This window comes from Typopeltis vanoorti, chromosome 12 (genome assembly GCF_054136105.1).
Source record: "Typopeltis vanoorti isolate ZY-2024b chromosome 12, IOZ_Tvanoo_1.0, whole genome shotgun sequence".
NCBI lineage: Eukaryota > Metazoa > Arthropoda > Arachnida > Uropygi > Thelyphonidae > Typopeltis > Typopeltis vanoorti.
The window spans coordinates 102,196,473-102,223,504 of record NC_143560.1 but is presented as its reverse complement, the minus strand read 5'-3'; the positions used below and the strand labels follow the sequence as shown (position 1 = coordinate 102,223,504).

Sequence of the window (27,032 nt, the reverse complement as noted above, 5' to 3'; positions counted from 1 at the left end):
TCACGGCTTGATATCTTTATTATACAAAATTTTATAAATAATTTTAACCGACTGATTATAAGAGTCAAAACTCTGTTCATTGGTAGCATCACAAACCAGTTGTGATGTTCTTAGACGAATAGCACTCGAAAAATATAAAATTTAAAATTTCTTTCCAAAAGAGATCAAAATATATTAACAAAATAAATGTCTTCCAAAAGCATAAACGTCGGGTCAAAAGTGTGGAATTTTGCAATCAATGCAGGATGTCGAAATAGAAGAATGCGACATGATCGTAGCTTCGGAAACATGGGCTGCTTCCTGATTTGCGGGCAGAAATCATTTCTAGCGTCATCGGGATATTCGTTCACGAGGCACTATTTGATCTACAAATAAATGAAAAAAAAAAGCTTGAAGTAGTTCAACATTTAATTTTAACTAGTACTTAAGAAACTACAAAGTGAAGATAGAAATATTCCAGTAATATTCCAATATGCAAGAATTTTGTTTGTGGTCAACTCCATTTTCTTCGTCACTTAGTGGAATTCCATTAATAAATCACAATGTTTGCTTATTTGCAAGGGAATTTTTATAACACTGTAATTTCTTTTTATGGGAGATCCCTCAATCCACAAAAAAAGGTTATACACTTGGGGATTATATAATGATCAGAAAACCTTACTCTAGAGACCAATTATGGGACTTTTTCAAGTCATTTCTTCAGGCTAATAAGCAAAACATTGGCCTCACATAAGAACTCTCACAGCTAAAGAGATTCAGAAACATATGGATGGATTCGAACTCTGCAATCAGTTGGTTGCAGACTTTGAATTATCCAAACGAAAATTAGTCGGATTTCAAATAAATAAATCACAAAAATACACGAAGCATCAGTAGTAGTGGGGTCACTAATAACCAGAGCAAGATCAAGATAAGATAAGATAAGAATTCGTGACGATATGAGTATGGAATGCTTGGAATTTCACTGGGGACACATCTCTCCGTGATGCTACGTTGTGTCTGGTTCGCGTATGGCATTCTGAGTGATGGTTACAATATGGAATCCTTGGAATTTTCCTCGGTGACACATACATCAATGACATCATGTTGTTTCTTTGGTTCGAGGGTGGAACTGTGGGATGGTTAGAGTATGGAATTCAGACAAGATTGAGATGTTGATAAGATAAGAATTAAATAAGTGGCATCACATTGTATCTTTGGTTCGAGTGTGGAATTGTGGGTAATGGTCAGAGCGTACAATTCTCAAATGTAGCGGTATTTGTCAGTGATGTGAGATGAGTTTTTTATTCACGTGTGGCATTAATGGTAATGATTACAGATGGAATTCCGGGAGGATATTTGGTCAAGTGATGGGGTCTTTGGCTCGATTGTGGAACTATGGAAAAATATTTGTCAATAGGTACCAGTAGACATTTTCAAAAATAATTAGCTACTGGATATCAGTCATGTTCCCCCCCCTTACCCCCTCAAACACTGTATTTTTTTTTTCATGTTCACATTTTCTAAAATAATTAATGACATGAATCTCAGTTGTACTGCTTCTATGTCTTGTTTCAGATCTTAAAAAGTTCATTATTTTTCTAATTGAATGTAAACTTTATTACAAATTCTAAGCAGAATAACTTAACAAAAAAAATTGTGTGTTACCCAATTATGTGGGTGACATTAAGTCCTGCCATGATAGGACTTTAGAGTCACCCAAGTGGTTGGGCTTAGTATTGTGTGGTATTTGTGTATACATTACATTAGTTTTTTTTGTAATCCATGAAGATGTCTCAGTGACTGAACGAAATATAGGAAGTATTAAATTCTGTTTTAATCCTTTCTGAGTGCTGTATAAATAAATAAATTCCGTGTGATGATACTGCTTTCCCCCCTTTTGACGGGAATTCACGGTACCATCTAGGCCCCCAAATTTTATCCGGGCTCCGGAACCGGCATAGGCTGACGAATCAGACCTATGGCTGTGTCAGTATTCCTGACTGCAATCCGTGTGTCCTCAAACCGGTTTGTTTGCTTGTGGGATGAAAAACAGCAGATAAACTGGCGTAAAAAACCCTGCTGTCTACGTTCAAGACCGGCTAACTCGGCTATGGCTGAGGAAGATCCTTCAGCTCCTCACATCGTAGACGGGAATCGAACCTAGGATACTCCTTCCCCAGGCATATGGTTGCAAAGCGCAAAGCCGCTAGGCTAACCGTGCCGACGAGTGCTGTATACACTCCATTAAGCCTCCAACATGATGTCCTCACAGCACTTAAGTTTCTACACACGAATAATAAATAATATGTCTATTTTTGAAGTCACAGTGAATTCACACACAATTTTTTTTGTTAAGTTATTCTGCTTAGAATTTGTAATAAAGTTAACATTTAATTAGAAAAATAGTGAACTTTTTAAGATCTGAAACATGACATAGAAGCAGTACAACTGAGATTCGTGTAACTAATTATTTTAGAAAATGTGAACATGAAAGAAAAAAATGTATGCATGTGTTTGAGGGGGGGTGAGGGGGGGGGATACCAGTGATATCCAGTAATTAATTATTTTAGAAAAATGTGAGCATGAAAGAAAAAAAAATGTGTGTGTGCATGTGTGTTTGAGGGGGGGGGGTGTCACTGATATCCAGTAGTTAATTATTTTATAAAATGTCTACTGGTACCTATTGACAATTATTTTCCCATAGTTCCACAATCGAGCCAAAGACCCCATCACTTGACCAAATATCCTCCGAGAATTCCAATATCTAATAATTACCCATAATGCCACATGTGAACAAAAACTCATCTCACATCACTGATAAATACCACATCCGAGAATTGCATGCTCTGACCATTACCCACAATTCCACACTCGAACCAAAGACAGATCGTGACGTCAGTGACAAATGGAACTCCAGGGGAAATTCCAAGGATTCCATACTCTAATCATCATCAGCTCAATGATGTCATTTATCCTTATCTTATCTCTAATCATCACCCACAATGCTTTAAGCGAACCATTACCCAGAATTCCACACTTAAACCAAAGACACAACATGACGTCAATGACGGATGGTTTCCTCATGGAAATTCCAAACATTCCATGCTCTAAACCTCACCCAGAATTCCATACTAAAACCATTACCCATAAACCACTACTGGAAACAAACAGGAAATCACACATACCCACGACATTAACGTCCCTTTCCACTTCAATTCAATGAATCACAATGGACAGAAACCTATGTGGAACAAGAATCGAGTGCATTTTCAGCTTATTTACTGCAATTCGTTCTTTCAGGCCGCAGATTGTCTTGTGTGTGTTGTGCTGTACTGTACTGTTTTGTGTATCCTGTAAAGTAAAAAAATAGCGAACTCAAAATCCTTTGAAAATTTTCTTTCTTCAGGAAAATAGCATGAGAGACAAATCTTGTGAAATATTTCTAGGTAATTACATTTGAATTTTTCATTGTGAATATACTTGTAAATAATATTTCAGTCAAATAAATGTGTATTTGTAAACTTTAATGAACGTGTTCTCCATATTTAAGAATATTTATTCTGCTTAGAATTTGTAATAAAGTTAACATTTAATTAGAAAAGTAATGAAGTTTTTAAGATGTTAAACATGACATAGAAGCAGTAAAACTGAGATTCCAGTAATTAATTATTTTAGAAAATGTGAACATGAAAGAAAAAAAAATGTGTGTGTGTGTGTGTGTGTGTGTGTGTGTGTGTGTGTGTGTGTGTGTGTGTGTGTGTGTGTGTTTGAGGGGGACATCACTATATCCAGTAGTTAATTATTTTTGAAAATGTCTACTGCAATCTATTGACAAATATTTTCCCATATTTGACAATCGACCCAAAGACCCCATCACTTGACGAAATGATTCCTCCCAGAATTCCAATCTCTAATCTTTACCCATAATGCCACACATGTACAAAAAACTCATGTCATATCACTGGGAAATACCGACACATCCCAGAATTCCATGCTCTGACCATTACTCACAATTCCACACTGGAACCAAAGACACAACATAACATCACTTATCTAATTCTTATCTTATCAACATCTCAATCTTATCAGAATTCCATACTCTAACCATCGCCTAGAATTCCATACTCAAACCTTTACCCACAATTCCACACCTGAACTAAACACAAAACGTGATGTCATTGATGGATGTGTCACCTAGGGAAATTCCACGGATTCTATACTCTAACCATCACCCAGAATTCCATACGCGAACAATTACCCCGAATGCCATACGCGAACCAAAAGACATACTGTGACATCACAGAGAGATGTGTCCCCAGAGAAATTACAAGCATTCCATGCTGATGACGTCACGAATCCTTATCTTATCTTGATCTGGTTATTAGCGACTCCACTACTACTACTACTACTAGCATCTGCATTTCTTTAACTGAGAGACAAAACAGTTCACTTTTGCAGCTTGATCTTACTGCAGTAACCAGTCAAATGAAACACCAGAAATTAATAGAAAAGAAAGAGAATACATCTGACTTACAGAAGACAATAGGAATTTTCTGATTTTAATGGAAATTCAAGACATAAAAGAAGTTATAGAACTAACAATATGTGGGGAGGAGAAACTAAATACTCGAAGAAATAAATAAATAAATAAATAAAGAACGGTGTTGCTTTTTTGGAACTGAAATCATCTTTGACTTTAATTTTCAGATATATTTTTGCACATTTTCGAAGAAGTTTAAAAAACATTAGCGGAATCAAAGAAAACAGTTTGTATGAAAAACGATAGTATGGGTAGAGGGAATATCAGAGATATGCCTTCTAAGTTATATATGAGTTATACATCATTGTATTATCACAGGATTTAACAATAGTTTTACTGAACATCACTACCCTTTCTTCTACATGTTGATCTGAAAGCATGTAGAAACCTTACAAGATGGTAGCACAGTGGGCATGATCACACACTTTCAGAACATTGTCTCATTTCCCATCAAACAATGCTCTATCTTCAACCTCATGTTGCAACATGATAACTGACCACCATGTTGGTGACTTTCAGTTGAGAAAATTGAAATTTACAATACCATATGAATGCTCTTATTGTTCCAATGGATTCTGTATGCCGCTTTCGCTGAACATTTCACTTTTTTGTCCTTTTTCCGTAGACCTCCACGCGAGCAGTAATGTTCATTCCGTCCTCTCGAAATCTGGATTTTAATCATCTCGAATTTAACTAACCCTCTTGGATTGTCAGCCACTTTCTTCACTGCCTCATGTCTGTCCGTGCACCATTTGTTCTTTATAAATGATAGTTTTATAAATGATTCTTTATAAATACTGATAGTTACACTACGGTATAACTATCAGTATCACGTACATTTTGGTGAAATTTTGAACAGCAGGATTGTGCTTCCGTTACTTTATTTCAAACCCCCACAATTTTTTTTTTTTTTTTTTTGAATATAAGCAGTTGTTTTATATGTGGGCAAAGTGGTGACACATCTTATAACATTCACAACGTAGTGATGCAACATCTGTATTAAGGACATTAAAGTGTGTGTACTAAAATGACTAACACGTGTTCTTGTTTTTGAACAGGGCTGTCTTTATTTCGAGACAGAATACTTTCGTGTATACAGAAGTTGACACTGTCCTCGTGTAACATAATTTGCATCTGTTCTACTAAAGAAAAAATTGCTTAGACGTAAATAAAAACCTATTTTCGAATGCGACAAACTCTCTGCCTACATTTGTGCGTTTTTTTTTTTTCAACTTAATATACAGAAAGTGCTTACAAACCATTCCTAGCATAGCTCAAGTAACTACACAATCATTTTCAATTAATAGACAAAATACTTAACGAAGACTTCTGCATGGGAGTGTTTCATTTTTATATCAAGTCCACTCCACGAAAAATTGTAAGTGTATAGTAAATTTAATACTCCGGACAAGATAGGGATTAAACAATACAGTTTTAAACTCTGTGCAGTACGACTATTACAAAAATTCATTGGAATAACTTTTACTGGGATTATATTGATCAAGTGCATATAATAAACAACTATGTTATACCAACTAGTTTCACCAACTAAGTCTCTTGGCATCTTCAGGAAAAGGCAGTAAAAAAGTAAAAAACTGTTACAAACTATAATCAATCGATTCCAATTACACGTAGAAACAAAGAACAGTGCGCGTACAATACATGCATAGAGCGTGCATGATATCATTTGTTGTTATTTAGGAACGTTCTATAGTTGGCACTGTAATTCGGTTCTGGTGATTCGAGAGATCTAATAAGGGTCTTCCAGATCACGGGCAAGATTAGTCCTCGGTTCCTGTTAAAGTTTTGTATACAGCGGGCAACTGCTGTGGCCTCTTTAAAAATTAGGGAGCGGAAGTCCTCCTCCATGTAAGGAATCGTGCTTCTATCCCACTCTATGGTATGGTTCGTTCTTGAGAAATGAAAAGCTAACCCCGATTTTTCTTCTCTGTTATTATTGACGTCACCTATGTGTTCTTTTTGCCTAATTTCAAGGCTCCTCGAAGTTTGGCCGATGTAATTCAAGCCGCACGAGCAAGGTATGTTGTAAACACCAGCATATTTGGAGAAATATGCTGGTATTTCTGTCGATTTAAGGGCCACTCTTATGTTATGTGGTCTAAGGAGTCTTGCAATATTATTGGAAACTATCCCTAAGTAAGGAATGACGATGGTAGAAATATAAAGTATATCATCTCGTTGTCTGTGTCTGGGTTCAGAGAAAAGTATCTTGTGGACGAGTCTTCAAGTAAATCCATTCATGGTAAGGTTGGTGGATATCAGGGATAGTTCTTCCTGGAGGTCTTGTTGATCTGTTGTGAGGAGAGAGGGACGGTTTTTCAGCATGTGTACAATACTAAGTTTCTGAGAAATGCAGTGGGAGGAAGTGAAATGTAAATAACGTCCTGTATTGGTAGGTTTGCGGTAAACTGAGGAGGTTGATACCACCATTCGTAAGCTTCTTAATTAAAGTGTCCAGAAATGATAATTGGTTATCTTTTTCAAGTTCTAGAGTGAATTTGATTGTGTGGTGTAGAGAGTTGAGCTTGTTAAGAAAATCAAACAGGTCCTTTTTGTGTGGTTCCAAACAATAAAGATATTGTCCACGTATCTCCACCATACTGTGGGTTTAGGGTCTTTTGAGATAAGATTTTACTTTCAAAATCCTCCATAAAGAGATCAGCACAAGATGGAGAGAGGGGGCTACCCATTGCAAGGCCAGTCAATTGCTGATATATGGGTTTATTCCATAAAAAAAAGTTTGTTCCGTCATTGTTGATATTAGGCAATGAAGGAACAGAGAAATAATGTCTTGTGGGAGCAAACTTCCCAAAATGCTGATGACTTCCTCTACAGGGATGTTAGTGAATAGAGATGTAACATCCATGCTGGCGAGTAGATCTGTATTGGAAATAGAGATGTTGTTCAGTTTCTCAACGAAATGTTGCGAATTTTGGATATAAATATCCGAATTATGGATGTGTGGTTTGAGGAGGCCTGCCAGGTATTTAGATAACGATAAGTGGGCGAATTGATCCCATCTATAATCGGGCGTAGTGGTATTCCATTTTTGTATATCTTAGGAGCACCATATAGTCTTGGTGTTAGTGGATGCATAGATTTCAATCTTCGTTTTAAGTCTATAGACCAGTTCATCATGTGACGTATTAAATCGTTGGTGTCATTGTGATTCTGAAGTGTTGGATCTGTGACTAAGACACGGTAGGTTGATATATCCGATAGTAAGCTGTTAATCTTATCTTCGTAATTACTGGTCGTTAAAATCACTGTGGAATTTCCCTTATCTGCCTTCAATATGATAATGTCTTTCTTTTTCTTCAAACTATACAATGTTCTTTTTTCCAGAGTAGTGATATTTTTGTTACAATTTCTGGAAGATGAGAGGATGATACTACTTTTTAAACTAATATCATTAGCTATGGGCTCCGGTAGCGACGAGACTGTCTTTTCTATATTACAAATGATATCCACTTTAGGGACATGATCAGGTATTATCGCAAAATTGAAACATTTTTTAAGTATATTGATCTCTGGTTTTGTTAATACGTGATCCAACAAATTAAAAATAACTTTGCTGTCTGGTAGAGAAGGTTTTGACTTAAAACGTTTTGTATAAAGATCGTTAATTTTTTTTTTTATTTGGTTTCGTTTGCTTGTTGTAAAGGCTTTATCATAGCTAATAGTGACCATTCTGTCTAAATGCGACCATATATCTTGGTCTAAGGTACTAGAGATATCGCATAAATCTGATAACATTCTAAATCTATTTGGGTTAAAAGAAATCTGGTATGCTGTATCCGTTCACGTTGAAGTGCCAAGGATGTTTTAAAATAAATATCTTTCGCTCGTCTTGAATGGAATTATTCTTTCAAAAATAGAAACTTTGGAATAATCTTGTTGTCTCGACATATTTTCAAAACTCTGAGATGATATCTACCTACCTTATCATGAATGGATTTCCTCGAAGACTCGTCCACAATACTTTTCTCTGAACCCCGACAAAGACAACGAGATGATATAAGTTATATATTTCTACCATCGTCATTCCTTACTTAGGGATAGTTTCCAACAAGATTGCAAGACTCCTTAGACCACATAAAATAAGAGTGGCCTTTAAACCGACAGAAACGATTAGGCAAGTCTTAAGATCTCCAAAAGATAGCCATCCTTTCTCCAAATATGCTGGTGTTTACAGCATACTATTATTATTATTATTATTATTATTTGACACCTCCATGGAGTCCAAGGACTCATCGAGGGAGATTGTGCCAACAGCATCGAACGATTGGTCTCCTTCCAACTACTAACCGCGCTCAAACTTACTTAACTGAGCCATTAGTAGCAGAGGCTCTACCAATCGACCAACCCATACCTTGCTCGTGCGGCTTGAATTACATCGGCCAAACTTCGAGGAGCCTTGAAATTAGGCAAAAAGAACACATAAGTGACGTCAGTGATAACAGAGAAAAAAAATCGGGATTAGCTTTTCATTTCTCAAGAACGAACCATACCATAGAGTGGTAATGCTTTCATTTCTCAAGAACGCATTTCATTTCACAGCAGTTGCCCCCTGTATACAGAACCTTAACAGGAACCAAGGACTAATCATGCCCGTGATCTGGAAGACCCTTATCAGATCCTTCAACTAATTCGAACTGAATTAGTGCCAACTATAGAACGTTCCTAAATAATAACAAATTATATCATCCACGCTCTATGAATGTATTGTACGCGCTTTGTTCTTTGTTTAGTATAATTGGAATCGGTTGATTATAGTTTGTAACAGTTTTTTACTTTTTAGTGCTTTCCCCTGAAGATGCCAACAGCGTTAGTTGGTGAAACTAGTTGGTATGACATAGTTGTTTATTATATGCGCTTGATCAATATAATCCCATTAAAAGTTATTCCAGAGTTTTATGGTCAAGAAAAGTAAACGTTTTTAACAAAAATTCGTTACTTACTCACCCAAAGCTGTGTATTCTTTGGCGTTCTTTAGGCCTTTTAGGACACACGCACTGAGGGCGCTCCTGTTAATGGTCATGCTGGGCACAGGACACCAGATATCGTCTTCGTCAGAGTAGCGTTCCACCAGTGACACAGTTGTCGTTCCTTTGATAAAACACAAAATAAAATACTATCCATAACAATATAGCAGGTAATTATTTATTTATTTATTTATTAGCTATTTATTTATTTATTTATTTATTATATATTTATTTATTACCTTTACTAGAAAAGGTAATAAATAGATTTATAAAAGCAGTTTCTATATACTGAGACATGCAGAGTTGTAATAATTAATTTACATTTCACGAAAGATGGATTGTTTTTTCATGTAATTCCTTCAGGACACATGGTCCACTGGAACAAAATTAAAGTCCTTCATAGAAGACACTTTATATTAGAAAGACCGTGAAGATTCACGCCATTAATCGAAGCTAAGAACGAATGTATTAAACTCTCTTAGTTTGGGAGGTAAACTTGCAAATTATCCCTAAGAGCAGCTGTAATTATTTTTATAACTATCAACTTTGTTCCTTTTGTAGTTTAATGCTAACTCCTGTTCTACAAGTATGTGGTTACTCTATCGTTTCATTATCAGGTTACTTTATTTTACTACTTGTACGTAACATTTTAACATTGGTATTGAAGATAGATAAGAAACTTGGCTGAGAATTCTGTTCTGAATTTTTAAAAATAATGTTCATGGAATTTGATTATTTTTTGATAATTGAAGGACTCGATTTCATTAGAAATGGTTTGATGTGAATGCTTGGAATTAACATAAAAATTGTCAAAAAATTATATAACAGCACTTATATCTAAAAAAAAAAAAAAAAACTCCTTGGCAGCGTAATCTTAGACTCGCTAGATTCCTTTTATCGGAGGGGGATACTAGACAAGTGTTTTTCCAAGTTTAGAAGACAAGCCTTGTCCACCGGAGTGAATATCAATGAAGGCTAACAATACAAATGAATCATCTTAGGACGACGAGCCCGTTTTCTTAACCTCGAACTTCTTGCTTGGGAATGATCTTGGTATTCACATCCCCACTTTTGGGAATGGGGAATGTTCTCCAAATATTACCATCCATAGGAAATCGTATTACGTCCAGCATCTTTAAGTAATAGATTCTCAAGCAAGAAGTGACATACATCAAACAGGTCTTTAGATTACATAAACGATACAATAATATTATTTTCAAAAATTCAGAGTGGAATTCTCAGACAAGTTTCTTACCTAATTTAAATGTTATTATTTGGAAATATTTAAATTATTTTATCTATATAAAATAATTTAAATTAAGAATTAAATTATTTTATTAAGATAATTACAGTATATCTTAAACACAACAAATACATTTATATTAGAAATTTTAAACGCAAGCAATATTTTAAGAAAATGGGTTTCTATTCTCTTTCAAAATGGCCGCAAATTTACGTCATGAGAGATGTTGTAGCGAACTCTTTTCGCGTCTTTGAACTATTGGGTGATGCTGTGAAAAAAAAACACCATCCTTAAGTCTGAAATATCACATCTTGCATCATCCTTCATTTCATATTTAAGAATAATGTTTATGTTGAACAATACATTCGTAATATATGAAAGCTGAAAATAAAACAAAAATAGGATTGAATATGATCGACTTACCATTAAAACCTCCTATTACGAAGAGATGATCTTCCACTACTGCGGTGGCAAAATTACTGCGAGGGGTAATCATGGTAGCGACTTCACTCCATTGATTCAGCCTTTCATTGTAACGTTCAACTAAAAGAGCGAAACAAACTCGTTAATAACAGGGAAGATTTGCGTTAATGATTGATATCCATATTTGATGACATGAGTAGACATTTGTGTATTAGAAATATATTGCTATTATAATTTCAGTATGAAAGTTGATCATAAGAAGTGAAAATTATTCCAAATCTCAAATGACACGATGTTAAATTATTGTAATACGGGAAATAATTGTAAATTTGTTTGAAATTGAAATAAATAAATAAATAAGACGTACTGAATTGATGCTTACTGCGTGTTCTTCTGGTCGATTTGCCTGTTATGTGAGATGAAAAACCAGAGTTTCTGGAATTTAAAAAATTCTTCATTTACATTAAAAAAGAGGAAAATCCACCATCACCTGAAAAAGATCATATATAGTTCCGCACGGGATTCGAACCTAGGTCTTTATACCTGAAGGCAACGTGGTATAATGTAATTGTGTATGAGGTATAACGTGGTGTAATCCTCGCGACTATAATACAAACGAAGCTGACAATTTGGTAATGAATAAAAAAAGTATTTCTGTAACAGAGTCCGTCCCTCTAATGAAACCTTGCAATCTCCGTATGAGAGCGGATAACAAGTACAAGAGGGATTGTCGTCAGCTGAAAACATGCTTGAATTTATAGAATAGCATTTTTCCTTTCTGAGCAAAATGCTATCCGGTTGAAAGTTTTTCAATTGGTTATGCTATAAATTAAAGATGCCAAGAAATTAGATTCTTGGTTTAATCCTTTATCCAAGTGTACGCAAACAGAGCTTGCACGTGAAGCAACTTCACGACTGGGCACCTCGTATATAGAGGCTAATAACTCACATCACTTGCCTTAATATCCCATAATGCAAAACACATATCCTTACGGACATGTATGATGCTATGTATTATTGCGTTATGACTTCTGCATTGCTTCAACCTTGGTATCACCTCTGGGTGTGGCTCCCACTGATAAGATCTCAATAAAGGTTGAAACCAGTCTGGGTAGTAACCCTTTCCAATAATGCACAGAATTATACATGTCCGTAAGTAGATGCGTTTTGCATTATGGATAACAAAGGCAAGTGATATGAAGTCATTAGCTTCTTTATACGAGTTGCTCAGTCATGAAGTTACTTCACGCGCAAACCAAGAATCAAATTTCTTGGCATCTTTAATTTAAAATGCTATCCTAATTTGAGAAAATTCTCACTCGCTTGAAAGCAAGAATTTGCACTCACCAAAGAAAGCCTGTAAACCTACAGTACATTGACATTGGTAGACTTAAGGTTACATAATCTCTAAAACTTATCTACTTTAAAAGAACAAACATGGAACATTTTAAAGTCACTTTAGGCCTTTAACAATCAGATTAGTGGTCTCGCACAAAGCGGTGAAATTCATCTTTAGACCTAAAGATACGACATCCACGCTCACTCAAGAATTCGAATCCTCGTTCTGTTTGGTGGAGCGTGGAGACGTGAATAACTCGTCCAACCTTGCCTACAAGGCGCAAAGTAATAATAAAAATATTATTATTACTTTGCAAGCAGCTCCTCGGGAGTTCTTTTTATAATGCTGTATAATGTAACTCCAGAAAAACCTGGCGCAAAGAACAACAGTGAATAGATTATGGATTTAAAATATGAATTCCGTAATGCATCTGGATTTATATGGCTTAATTTTAAACTGCTTTGTTCTTCCACAGTTGTCTTTAGTTGTGGAGGAACAAGGTAGACAAAAAAATTTCTCGTTTGCTTACAAAATAACAACACGTCAAGAAATCATTTTGACTTATCAAAGACCTTTGGAATTTTGGATTTTTTAAAATTCCCTCTTTGTTTCATTAATTGTCTTTTTGTAGTTTAAAAGTCAAGCGTAATCTAATACCAATACATAAGTGAGCTCTGCTGCGATAGATCCTTATCGTTATTCGTTATTATCAATGTGTGCGTGCGTGTGAAAGTGTTTAACCACTTGTATTCCATTGACTACATTCACACCGAACGTAACTCGTTGTAGGTCACAGGTCAGCTCCGAACATTCTGAGAAGAATGTAATGTTTAATGAACCAAGCGCCCAAAATGAGACAAATGCTCATCTACAAAACTGGAATGAAAATTTTCGTTATATTTTCTAGAAAACACATATTACAAGAAAAGTCATCTTTAATAATAAGAGATATAATTAATTCATTCCTTTCCTATAATATCAAAATAGTATTAAATAAATTTCAAATCATGAGACACCATTCCTTACCTGAGGTGAGCCTTGTGATGCCATTAAATCCTCCCAAAGCATACAAATATCCTTTATAGTTGATTAAACTAATACCGCTTCTTGCAGCTAGCATGGAACGAATGTAAGTCCAGTGATTAGTAATCGGATCATACATCTCGGCTGTGATAAGAACTTCATGGCCGTTGAATCCTCCAGCAATGTACAAGCGACCTATAAGAAATAATTTCAAATGGTCGATAAGGATGCCCTAAGGGAAGAGAGAGAAAGAGAGAGAGAGAGAGAGCACAGAAATATCCAGTATTGAGTTAGTAAGAAATCAGAACTTGTCAGTTTTTGAATATATTCAATAATAGTAAATTAGCCATCTATTCGTATTCGGAGGAGTGTGTTTGTTTGTGGTTCTTTTGAACTGAAAGGTTAACTGTTGTAATTAAACTACCTACTCATTCAGTATAAACAGGAAATATGATCGGTCATATTTCAATTGTGTGATAATGTTCACAGTTACTTTTGTTGGAGTAGGTTTGAATAACATATACAGAACTCTTACTTGCTTATTAGAGTGGATGTACATTTGTCAAGGAGGCATCGATTCAAATCAGCGAAACTATCAATTCCACAAATAACCAGTTTTCTACGTGGTTAGTATTAAAGATGAAAGCAGGGGGGGTCGAATAATTTTTCTTTTCTGTATGGCTGTTGAGCACGTTATTTGTTAGGATTTGGGAACTTGCAACTGTCGAATACTAATACAGATTGACAAATCTTACTTAAATTAAGGGGATATTAAATCCCACATAGTTTTAAAACCGAATAAGAAACTCAAAGATTGGAATCAGAGAGTTTCTTGCCGAATATAGTAAACTATAAAGTATCGGCGACACTAGCGTTAGCCAATGCAAGTGATCATAGTACGTAGTACAATACCGGACGGCTCGTTGCAAAGGTGGGGGAAGTTCGGATCGCTATTCTTAGGTATTTTCCATCATGTACAAACACATTTCCTAGGAAATGTATGCTGTTATTACATTATGGAGGGAGGTCACTACCCAGACCGATTTCAGCCTTTTTTTTTAACCTTTTTAATAACAGCATACATTTCCTAGGAAATGTGTTTTTACATTATGGAAAATACCTAAGAATAGCGATCTGAACTTCCCCCACCTTTGCAACGAGTCGTCCGGTATTGTACTACGTACTATGATCACTTGCATTGGCTAACGCTAGTGTCGCGAATACTTTATAGTTTACTATATTCGGCAAGAAACTCTCTGATTCCAATGTTTGAGTTTCTTATTCGGTTTTAAAACTATGTGGGATTTAATATCCCCTTAATTTAAGTAATGTTTTCATTGCCGAAATGAAGCTTATCAGCTCTTTATACTTAAGTTGACAAATCTGTTTTTATATGCGAAGTTTCTTACTTGGTTGGCTAAACTAATAAATACTTTACTAATAAACTTGTCGAGATTTCTAACACATAATCGATCCTTTTCTTCCCAATTCTCATGACACCCCTCCCACCTTTTATTTCTTTCAAACATTTTTTGCATAGTAAAATACAATAAAGTTGAAATAATGAAAATAAAAATATTTCTGTTTTGTTTTTTTCTTTTCATTCCCTTTCCACAAAGGTGAAAATTATAAAATTATTAAATGTTCAGGAATGTTTTGACGCATAAAACGCTCTGCCATGTTATTTAGATTTTTTATCTTGTTGTTTTTTGACATTTAAAAACCAATTTAAATTTCCAATCACGCCATTTCTAAGAACTAATGTAGTGATTTTTTTTAAATACAATATGCATGCTGTTTAGTAGAATTCCTTTCGTAATGACCTCCCTTTGGTTGAGTTGCGCAAAATCGGTTTTTTTTTCTAAAAGTTTTGTTCCTACAAAACGACCATTTAGTATAAAGTTTTCAATCGCTACAAATGATAATAACTTGGCTTGAATGGAATTTCATGAAATCTGGTTTTCAGGGTCCCTACTATGATTTGTTGTTATTTCAAATTTTGGTTTATAACGGACAATGTTTAGTAGAAAATTAAGTAAAACTATTTCAAGTGATACAAAATACGCTACGAATGACAGTAAACACACTGAAGAACATGTCATAAAAATTTCTGGATGAGATAAAGAAGTACGTCATTATTCACCAATGTTATTTAAGAAAATTAAATTAAGAAGATTGAAAATAATAACACAGTCAAAACAAATTTATACATCCAGGCGATTCTAATACTGTACATCAAAAGTATATTACTTTACTGGCCAGATTAAAATGCAAAAATTCTTACCACTGGAAGAAGCAGCGCTGGCATCGCTTCTCTGTTGGTTCATACTGGCAACAATTATCCACTGGTTTTTCTTCGGACTATACGTCTCACAGGTGTTTGTTCTTGTCCGACCGTCGTAACCACCCATAGCATAAATCTGTCCATTCAGCTGGGCCACACTCACATAGCAACGAGCATAGTTCATGCACGCTCTTTCCGACCACTCGTGAGAAACAGGGTCAAAACAGCGAACAGAATTAAAACACTGATTGCCATCAAAACCACCTATCACATAAATGACATCGTTGATTGAAACAAGTCCATGATATGCTCTATTAAAGGAAAAAATTAAACACTGTAAAAAATGCGTTAATTTATGGAAAATACTATATATTCAAAAAAAGTATTATAAGTATTAAATTATGATACTTTGAGTGATCCATCCGATACAGAACAAGGATGTAAGCACTCGATCCCAAAATCGAGATCAGAATCCTTTGACAGACGAGTCAGGATACCGAAAGGCGGGTTCTGTTGCCTACTTAAACAGGTAATTCAAGAGTGCTTTCACAAAGGAATAATACTATCTGCCAAGCAAAAAAAAAAAAAAAAAAATGGATGCACACATTATGATTTTCTGTGTGGAAAAATTACTGACCTCAAATGCTTCTGAAAATGCTCCTTCGCCATTTCAGAAGAACGCCGGTACTTTGTAAAGAGGAGAAAATTACATATCAGTAATTTAAAAAAAAAATAAATAATAAATAAATAAATAAGAAGAAGAAATAAAGAAATTTTGTTTTCTGGTGAAATAAAAACGAAAATTTCAAACGAATTGTAGAGAATTTTCCAGTTTCATTATCCCTTAGTGGCCCAGCTTATGGAGCATTTCTACTGGTCAGGTTTCCATAGGAACCTCACAACCATCTTTTTTTGCCACTCATTCAACCAGAACGTGTGAAGTATTAACAAATAGGTGTGCTGTTACAACTGTGATTTTTTTTTTTTGCATTATTATAAGTAAATTAAACCGTGGTGCATACAAAACTGTGCATAAAGAATATGTATCTATATAGTAAAAAAAAAAAAAAAAAAAAAAAGGTTAAGATGGCCAGTAGTGGTAAAATTCCCTAGCGAACATGAAACGAAGATAAGGAACTCCATAAGTTCGGAGAAGAAAAAAAATGATGACCCCCCCCCCCGTATTTAAAACTACCAAATCTCATTCTTCAGTTATTATTTAATTAAGGGTGTTTAATTAAGTAAGAATATGATTCACAAGATGCGTGAGGAGTAGATCTTTTGCTTGGAGAGTAGTGAATGAGCAGAATGGATTGCCAGACTCAGTTGTGAGTGCTTCATCAGTGAATGGATTCAAAGCTAAATATTGCACAAATGATGGTTAGTGTTTGATGAAATGTTAAAGGACTTCTGAAATGATCTACGGACTCCATATATAATAATAATAATCATTATTATTATTATTATTATTATTATAAATACTTTCCTTTTAAATGAAATATTAAATTTTATTGCAATGTCTTAATTTTTTTTTCTTTCGATTTTTTTAGCTTTTATTAGATTAAAATATCACGTTTCACACCATTTTCACTTAAACAAGACACTATCAGACTTCATTTTAGTACCATTGTTTGTGGGTTTATCTAAAACTCGCAATGAATATTATGGATTTCTAACATTCATGAATCATCTCTGAACCATAATCTTTAATGAAGTTTGATAGAAATACATTCTTGTGCGATCTAAGCGCAGGAAGTCGTTACTTGGATTATATCACATAACTCGACATTGTATCATGATCACGAGTCTCTAGTTTTTAAATGAAGAATGCTTCTTGAATAATTCTTGTCCTTCTCAGAATTGCTTTACTGTTTCGTAGTCGGAAACAATGAAGTCATTTTGCACGCTGCTATAAGCAGAAGCATTTTACAAGGACGGGACATATTTATGAAAAAATAAGGACTTCACTTCAGACACATTTTTTGTGCGTGAAAAAAAAATAGATATAAGTGAGGGACACACATACACACAGAGGTCTGTGTGAAATCTACAATCTATAACAGGTTTATCATTACCTAAGACTTCAAATAGTTTAAAAAAAAAAATTCTAGTCTACCAAAGTAGTTTTACTTTGCCGTCATTGCTGAATCTTTTAAAATGTTTCTTTTTTTCTTAATATAAAAACTTTGCTTGCATTTAGTTTGTCAAAAAAGCTAAAAATGTTCATCCAATCAAACCATGTGAATTTTTTTCGTGTTTCAGTGCTGCCATCTGTTATACAATAGTATCATTAACAGCAATATTTTGTGGAAAGGATGTATGCAAATTCGTTTACATATACCACGGATATATTTTATATCACATATGTATTGTTTTCAAATGTGCAAAATGTATTGCGCGGAGTCGATTAAAAAATAAATAAATAAACGTTTATAAACAAGAAAATATTAGAAATAACTATTTTACAATCGCAATCCAATTATTTTGGATGCATTTCCCTTTCTACGATGGAATGAATTTAAACTATGCACTAGGTTATGCAATAATGAATATAATTAATAAATATTGAATATGATTATTATGAAATATTGAGTATTGAATACAATAATATAAAAAGATTTCTCTCCGTAAAATATGGGGGAAAAAATTTAGTAATTGTGGAGTTTGATGGATACTTAAATATTCATGATTATTGCATATGATCACGAGCTACACTGGACAAATTAGTTAGCAAAACAGCCTTACAGTAAAAATTCTTATCACTCTATAGTTTCTGCACAAAAATACTTCGAATTTAAAACATTTCAATTAAATCTTACTACAAGCAGGGGTATGTACCTGGGCGAATGGTCATAATATTTACTTATGAACCACATGCTGGACCGGATGTCGTAGGTCTCCATCAAGCAAGTAGCACTTCCTGAACTCCAACCGCCCACAACAAACAGAATTTCATGAGGGATCCTTGGTCGCAGAAGTGAATGGTCTATACAAATTGGGATTCCTAGCAAGCTCTCTTTAATATTGCTTAACAAGATGGAAGCATCAAATAGTTGTGCCTGGCAATCGAGACTCTCTTCAATGTAGGAGTTGGTGAGGACTGTGTTAGTGAAATATCTGGAAAAGAAAACAATAACGATTCTATAATGTTCTCATAAATAAATTAATAATATGTAAATAATATATTTATCAATATATATATATAAATATATATATATATATATATATATATATATATATATATATATATATATATATACCTTGTAAAAAAAAGAGTAGTAAATTTTTTTCATTATGTAGCAAATAGATTGTGCTATAATTTAAAGATGGCAAAAGAAATGATCATTTAACATATGAGAGGTTGAAAACAAATACATACCCCCTCCTCCACTCATTTCTGACAGATTAGCAAATGGAGGAGTCTGACTTCATTCTCATGTAGCGTTGGGGGGGGGGGTAAAAAAGAAACCGAATGATGCTGGAAATTATTCAGATAAAGTGAAATGAAAAGAAAGTATAGAATATAAAGGTTATTACTGATGTTATTGTCAGCTACTTTAAGATGTTAATATATTACAGTTGTTTTCACTGTACTGGAGGGAGGGAGACTAATAAGGTTGATAATAGAACGCAATCTCTCTCTCTCTCTCTCTCTCTCTCTCTCTCTCTCTCTCTCTCTCTCTCTCTCTCTCTCTCTCTTGTCATTCAAAGAGCACCATCGTAACAGTAGTTAAAGATACGGTTGACCTCCTGATGTCCTGCATACGTATTCTAGGCAAAATCACCCGCTATATAAAGAAGAGTTTCACTGCAAACCTCCTTCAGTCTTTCGCCAGAAAACCACCAGAAGAAACTTGAATAGCTTAGATACTTAACTTAATAACTTAATACGCCTTCCGTCCTGATGGTATCATTCACACACTTATACTCAGAAATTGCTTGCTCTACCTAACAGCCATCCTTCGTATTGCCTGCAGAAAATATAACCAGATAGCATTTACTTTACAGCATGGATCCAACTTATATTCGGTCCATTTCCAAAACGAACGGAAGATAATATATGCAGTACCTCCCTTAATCTAAAAGTACAACTATTAATCAGCAAACACCCTACAGATGCCTCCATTTTCGATATCCACAGTGGATACCCTCTCCACTCTCATCTAAATCATCATGTTGACCATCAGTTTCTGCCGTTTGTAAACGGTTTGTAGCATCCTCTGCAGTCATGGACGGCCTCTTCTCTTCAGACTTACTAATGATATAAGGAAGAGCTCATACTTTTTTCCACTGCTCTTCCTAGTATATCTTTTCTCACTTGCCACAATCCCTTACATAGTAGTCTAGTGAACAGCATGCTCCATTCAATCACTTCATTTAACAAAGCTTGTTGTACGATCATCCCAAGCTTCAGATTTCATAACCATGCCTGAGATGCTGCTGATCTCATTCTTCATTGTAATGAGGATGGCCACGTTAACTTCAATTCTATTAAAATTCTCCTCTTCCGTTTGATGCAAAGGACGTGTTTTACTTGTAGCTCTTCTTGTCTTTTCATCTCTAGCTTTTCCTTTCAAATGTATAAAAGGCATATATTTTCACTTGCCCAATAGAAAATTGGCTAAAAATATCAAATCTCCTCTGCTTTAGATTATTCTCATACTGTGAATGTCACATACACGAACATTACCTGAAAATTTCAATCAGTTGTTTCTATCAGCTACTGATCAGCTAACAATACATTCCACCTCGTCCTTTCCTTATATTCCATATATTTCTACCATCCGAAAGCATCTTCATCTCTAATCCTCAAGAATAAGAGCTCTCCTGGTGTTTGATCTCTTATCCACACACGCAACTAGCATACTATACATCTTTCAACCTCTCATATGTAATATTAATGATAAAAAATAATATTATATAGTGTAGGGTTTAAAGAGAGACGTTCGATGTTACACTTATGTGTGACATAAATGTGGTCGAAAACAAATATATCAGAGAGGAGAAAGGCATCTGCTCGTGATAAGAAAACTTCCCGTGTCGAAACATTGTTCTTAGTTAGTGACCAAATATGAAGAGCGCACTCGTGTCACAAACGCAAAAAGATGAATCATATGCGATTTCGCTACTGGTAAAAATTTCAAATAAATAAATAAATAAAATAAAATAATAGATAACTGAAGAAAGTGAATCCGACTGCATTCTTTCGTCTGGGAAGAATCCTGGAGAGTAAAATATAGTGTTGCCTTCCAAGATTCCGTGTTTGAGATTTCTGAAGGGTAGAAGGAAGAGTAGAATTAAAACTGTACACGTCCACAGTGGTCTGGAGCTCATCGCTAACAAAAATAAATTAATTAAAAATAAAGTGCTATCGTAGTTCGCTATAGGATTAAAATACACTGTTGAAGTAGCTTATTGTTATAGTAAATAACAATAAGCTACTTCATAATCAGTTATAGTGAATGTGATAAGATTCATTTCCTAGAAACAATCTCAAATAGCTTCTAAACTCCAAGCCGAGTTATATAATTCCGTAAGTCTTCTTAATAGTGATGATCGGCTCCTGCACAATGCTCTAATCAAAGAAAACTTAAATTTGAAATTAAGACTTCGGTTCCATTGATTAAAACAGCGAAAATGTTTGGCCTATAGGGCGTTTTATTATCTGAGAGTAGCGTGATTTTTGATAAGACTATCGTGCAGTATATTTTGACGTTGGAATGGAAAATAGTTAAAACCTGAAACTAAAAGAATGTCGCTAAAAGATCTGCGTATTCAGTGTAATAGAGAAGGGTACTGATTAGCACAATCAGTATCGAAGATCTCATTTGGTTGCAAAGAATTATGTTCGAATCGTGTCTAGGATTCGAATTTAACCAACCCAACTGAATGTCTCATTTTATTTTTGCCATCTAGTTAATGAAAAGAGTGTAATGGATCCCAATACTAAGAAATCTAATTCTCCTGACAACTCTCATGTGGTGAACACTTTTATGTCGCATTTTACACTCTCCTGTTCTATTCTTAACCAAAGTAGGACCACTCCACAACGGAATTACTAAATTTTTTCTTACTCTGATTGAATACACTTAGACTAAAATCCCAACCAGGAGACGAAGAACTTTATTAAGGATTCTCAAATGGGTACGAATCAGCCGGTGTCATATATCAGTGTCAGGATTTTTCAATTTTTTAAATTCGACTTTTGATCTCTCAAAACAAGCAAAAAAAATCTGAAGATACGCAAGTAGCAGACATAAAATACTGGCCATGTAAACAAACTACTTATTCTTTTGACTTATTCTCATTTGTATATCCTTTCTCTCTGCTTAAAAGCAAATTAAATCCTTAAGGTTTTTTGCATAAACTTCCTTGCATCCGACCATCCAAGAAGCAGACTTTTATCTTTCACTCCAGAGATTATTCTCGAAGAAACAGGAATTCAGTAAAAAAAGTGCAACATTTTTCAGTTCCAGTATATTCTCATATCTGGAATAATGTTCCTAAAAGCTGTATAAAATCCCAATGTTCGTTTATGAGAGCAGTCAAATCAATCACTGACCGTTCTGTACCCTCTTTCCATAAAGAAACCGAACTTTTCGAAAATATAAGAAACTAGTGGCGTCATCTGTTGCATCTTTTTGTTGTCGAAAGCGGCAACCTTCATTAGTGTTGTTTCAACTGCTTATGATATTTGTTTCATTAGAAGCCGAGTTATAGTGCCAAGAATGACAGCGTGTTTTGACGAACGGTCTGAAAATGAGTCTCAAACAAAGAGCTGCGATTGACTTTTGTGTTAAACTGGGTAGAAGTTTTACCGAAAAGCATCAAATGCTTCAAAAAGCATACGGTGATGATTGCTTATCCCGTACTCAAGTTTACGAATGGTTTAAGCGATTTCAAAGCAGTCGTAAGACGCTTGCGGACGACGAAAATCCCGGCCGTCCAAAAACTAGACTGAGCGAATTTAACATTCAAAAAGTGTGTGATTTCATCAAAGATAACCAGAAATAGTCCGTGAGATTATTTGAAGATAATTGGGGATTCCAAAATCAACTGTGCACAACATTTTGACGGAGAGTTTGGGCTTTTGTAAATTGAATTCGCGATTTGTTCCCCACAAGTTCACCGACGGCCAAAAAATGGATCGAATTGAACACTGCAAGGATCTCATTAAAACCGCTCGTAAGGACTCAAACTCCCTTGAAACGATCGTTACTGGTGACGAAACGTTGTCATTTGAGTATGAGCCCGAAACAAAGCACCAGAGTGCTGAGTGGAAACCACCAGAAGAGGGGCATCCGACAAAAAGTCGCTTGGAGAAGTCAAAAGTAAAGACAATGCTGATTTGTTTCTACGATTCCAAGGGCATTATCCATAAAGAACTCGTTCCGCCTGGACAAACGGTCAATTGTGAGTTTTATCTCGAAGTTTTGAAGCGATTGATAGCGAGAATTCGTCGCGTACGGCATGAATATCGTGAAGACCGACCGTTCGTCAAAACACAGTGTCACTCTTGGCACTATAACTCGACTTCTAATGAAACAAATGTCATAAACAGTTGACACAACACTAATGAAGGTTGCCGCTTTCGACAACAAAAAGATACAACAGGTAGCGCCACTAGTTTCTTCTATTTTCGAAAAGTTCGGTTTCTTTTTGGACAGAGGGTGTAGCTATGATTTTCTCCTCTCCTTACTGCAGAAATGTTCATTTTCTGTTATTCCTTTCCACAGATAATTCCATAGTCGCTGTTCATCAGAGCATCTGCTGTTTTATACTTCTCTTGTAAAAGAGATGCTAACCATTAGCTCAGCGTTCCAGATTAACTCACAGAACTAACTATCCCTGTGCTGCCGAGTAAAAACTGATAATTCTTTGCATGTTTGCGTGTCTGTTCTAACGGACAGACAGACACTTACAAATGTGTACCTTTGAGAGTTATCAATTGCTCTATCTGCCTGACTTATGAGGTTTTTAGCCTTTACATCACGAAAAATGTCTGCAGTAGAGGTTTTTTTCTCCTGTTTGATTGATTTCTTTCAATCTTTCTTTCTCAGTTGTCACTTAATATACGTAAATGACAATTGAGATATTCATTTCATGGAAAAAAGTATAAGTCTGAATTCTCATTCTTGCGGTTTATACAAACTTTTCTCTCTAAAACAGAATACTATTCTCTGATAATAATCAGAAATTGCTTTACACAATTAATTTGGGCAAAAGATCTCCGCCTAATTCCTTTGATAATGAAAGCTGTTATTATTTTATTTTATAATCGTATTATTGTTTTGCATGCTTACAGTTTCTCTTGAAGGTTGAAAATTCTTATTAATAATAGTCTTAAACAATAGTATTAATAAACAAACAAATAATAATTTGTTTGTTTATTAATAATAAACAAATATTATTAAGAATAATTTTAAACATGCAAATGAAAAAAATTCAGAAAAAGGCTAGTTTCGAATAATAATATTAATAATAATAATTTCAATTCTTTTATTTTTCTTGTTTTTTTTTTAATTTTAATTTTCTACCCTCAAAACTTGTGAATTACTTCCCTTTTTTCGTTTTTATTTTTTGGAGATAAAACTCCATCTCTTTTTCTTCCCAAATTGTACCCATCAGCTCTCCCACACTGTCATACGTGTCTTCCGTGTGCAATGCTCTGAGGCCCAAGCAAAATGTCCACAATCTAAATGCAGAGCGCGATATTTTTTTGTTGCCTCCTCTAGTTCGGACAGTGTATGTTCGTTTGGGTCTAATCTTAGTATTAGAAGCTGTGCGTCCCAACTCGAACTTCCTCTTCTTTCTAATAAGTTTGCGTTGACGTCCAGTCTCCCTTCGTTTTTGCCGCTGATCTCTTGATATACTTTATGTATAAACCGATATTTTTGTGCTCAGTGAGGAAAACCACCTTAGGAATATTCCCAATCTTATTCTTACAAAAAGAAAATAGGCATCTGCGTATGACTACCGCAAGTTGTAAATGCTACACACGTGTGATAAAATCACACTAAATATTATAGAATGTGATATATATTACAAAAATAAATAAATACGCATAAAAACAAACAATAATAACGTAAGGAGATCAAGGATATTTGAATTTTGAATGTTGCAGTGAAGAAGAAGAATAAGGAAGATGGGATTAGGAAAGCTAATCCCATCTTCCTTATGATGATATGATGCTAAAGAAAGCATCAAAGGCTGAGAAAGATATGGTGGAGTGGATGCTACAGAAAATGCTACTAAACCCCTAGAATTAAATGGAAAAAATGCATTTTTCATTGCCTTTCATCTCAGTGTAGTTTCAGAGCAGTTTATGTTCATACCGTAGTCATAGCTAACCTTTTAAGCTGTTAGATGTGTAAAAATATTCTCCGCTGATATGCAGTTTGTGATGCCAACTGAAAATAATAAAAAATTATGCCCATAAGCTTTCAAAATAACGAGACCTCAGAAGCTTTGTCCAGGGTTAATAAAATATAACGGCTACCATAATGTGGCTAATAAAACTATTAACTTTAAAATTGTTAGACATAATTACGAACATATGCAATTAAATTTCTCTCTCTCTCGAATTTTTAATTTGGCCTAAACTATTCACTCTAGCATTGACGCTGCCTCCTGGTATAACAAAGCATAACTAAAAATCCTATTTTATATTAACTAATAATCCTATTACATATAATCCTATTTACGTACTCAAAACGACAGAAGCCAAATCGAATACATCCAAGGAGTGAGGGAAGATGATGCTTCCTGGTTTTCCTGTCGTGATTCACCCACTGGATAACAATGTTGAAAACAAGTTCCTCATTACGAACGTTGAGTCTGTCATCTTTCAGTAACCTTTCGACGATGTCTACGGGTAACAAAATAAACTCTTCGCAATAATAGTACACCTGGAAAGGAACAGGTGGAAAACAAGCGTTAATTAGAATTTCCCTTCATGATGCAGTCCATAAGTTATTGCTACGAACAGCACATTTTTGTTAAAATATTAACTGTGGAGCTGTCACTCATCTAAGAGTGGTAATAATAATTAATTGCGGAAAGCTAAAGGGAAAAACACGCCATAAAAGGCAATCACTTGGTAAGTTAACATAGGCGCATCTTGTTTTTCAATTTGTGTATTTAAATACTTTTAATTATGCAGAAAATAACTCCAGTATTACTAGCAACTATTCATCATTTATAAATAAAAATAAAACGAATTACCTTAGTAAAGTTTGCCAATATAAAATTCAAAGCTGCAGTCTCTAAAGTTGGGCAGTAATAACAGAGACTAAACCGATAAATCCCGACACAATTTTCTGCCGAAAGTTGACGTATTAAGAATGTACAACATTGCAGGACTGCATCATCGACCAGCAACTGATCTGCAGCGGGTAAAAGTTTTTCGACATTTGTTTCATTGATTTCCACATGGCCAGTATAAGCGTAGTCTAAAATTAATATCATAATCTTGGCACTAATGTTCGGTATAGTGACGTCTTTGACATCTTCCGAAGAAAGAGCGCTGGTGTAAAGAGCTCTGAAGAAAGGACTCATAGCTGATACTATTGCCCGATGTACGCCAAACTTTCCACCATCCTCAGTACGGATAATTCCATCGCAAAGTTGATTATTTTGTCTCAAGTTCTTTAATACAGGACAGATATGTCTAACAAAATCTCCGCTACCCGACATACTTGAAAATTCTTTGTCACCTAAACATTCGCATCTGTTTACTACACACTTGTATAACATTCAAATGATCGCTCTTTTAATTCTCTTTAATAGAAATAAAGTTCGCAGAAACCGTTACTATACCTTTAGATTGTTAACATGGAATACATCATATAATAACCACGTGGTGGCATACTCGATGCTCAATCGCGAATATGATTATTTACTCTGCGCAACAGAGAGTACAGCGCCAAAAGCTAGGAGCAATATTATATATTTATCGTAAAATTAAGAATCGTTTAGCATAAATATCGATTATAATAATTCTATATTATTGAAATAATTATAACAGTGTTTAATTGCAATGCACAAAAAAAAATTAAATAATTTATCATTACGCAAAAAAGAACTAAATATTTTATGTAAATAATAACATTTATATCACTTACAATCACTCCAGGTAACTGAACGTAAGGAAATTTTCAAGGTTAAATAAAGTTTAATTCCAATTTCATGGA

At 34.7% G+C, this 27,032-nt stretch overlaps 1 protein-coding gene across 2 annotated transcripts; it reads right to left on the bottom strand.

Annotated features, from left to right (window-relative positions):
• Positions 1-26,594, bottom strand: LOC150101080 (kelch-like protein 10). Of its 2 annotated transcripts, none has more exons than XM_090401671.1 (8): positions 26,065-26,594; positions 25,549-25,748; positions 18,679-18,957; positions 15,841-16,151; positions 13,560-13,751; positions 11,195-11,314; positions 9,505-9,652; positions 1-365 (listed from the first exon to the last, which is right to left on the bottom strand). In XM_090401671.1, exons 1-8 carry the CDS (start codon positions 26,533-26,535, stop codon positions 347-349), a joined length of 1,740 nt encoding a protein of 579 aa, XP_090257797.1. In that variant the 5' UTR covers positions 26,536-26,594; the 3' UTR covers positions 1-346. The 2 variants fall into 2 exon arrangements, with proteins under 2 accessions (XP_090257797.1, XP_090257796.1); XM_090401670.1 differs by having other exon boundaries at positions 9,509-9,652.
• Positions 26,595-27,032: the final 438 nt, after the last annotated feature.

Bases quoted from the DNA above. Each gene is read 5' to 3' on its own strand.
- LOC150101080 (XM_090401670.1), bottom strand. From the start codon at position 26,535: ATGTCGGGTAGCGGAGATTTTGTTAGACATATCTGTCCTGTATTAAAG. The intron at 11,315-13,559 runs GTAAGGAATGGT...TCGCTCTTTTAG, and splicing joins CATCACAAGGCTCACCTCAG to TTGAACGTTACAATGAAAGG. The intron at 9,653-11,194 runs GTAAGTCGATCA...GTTTTATCAAAG, and splicing joins CGTAATAGGAGGTTTTAATG to GAACGACAACTGTGTCACTG.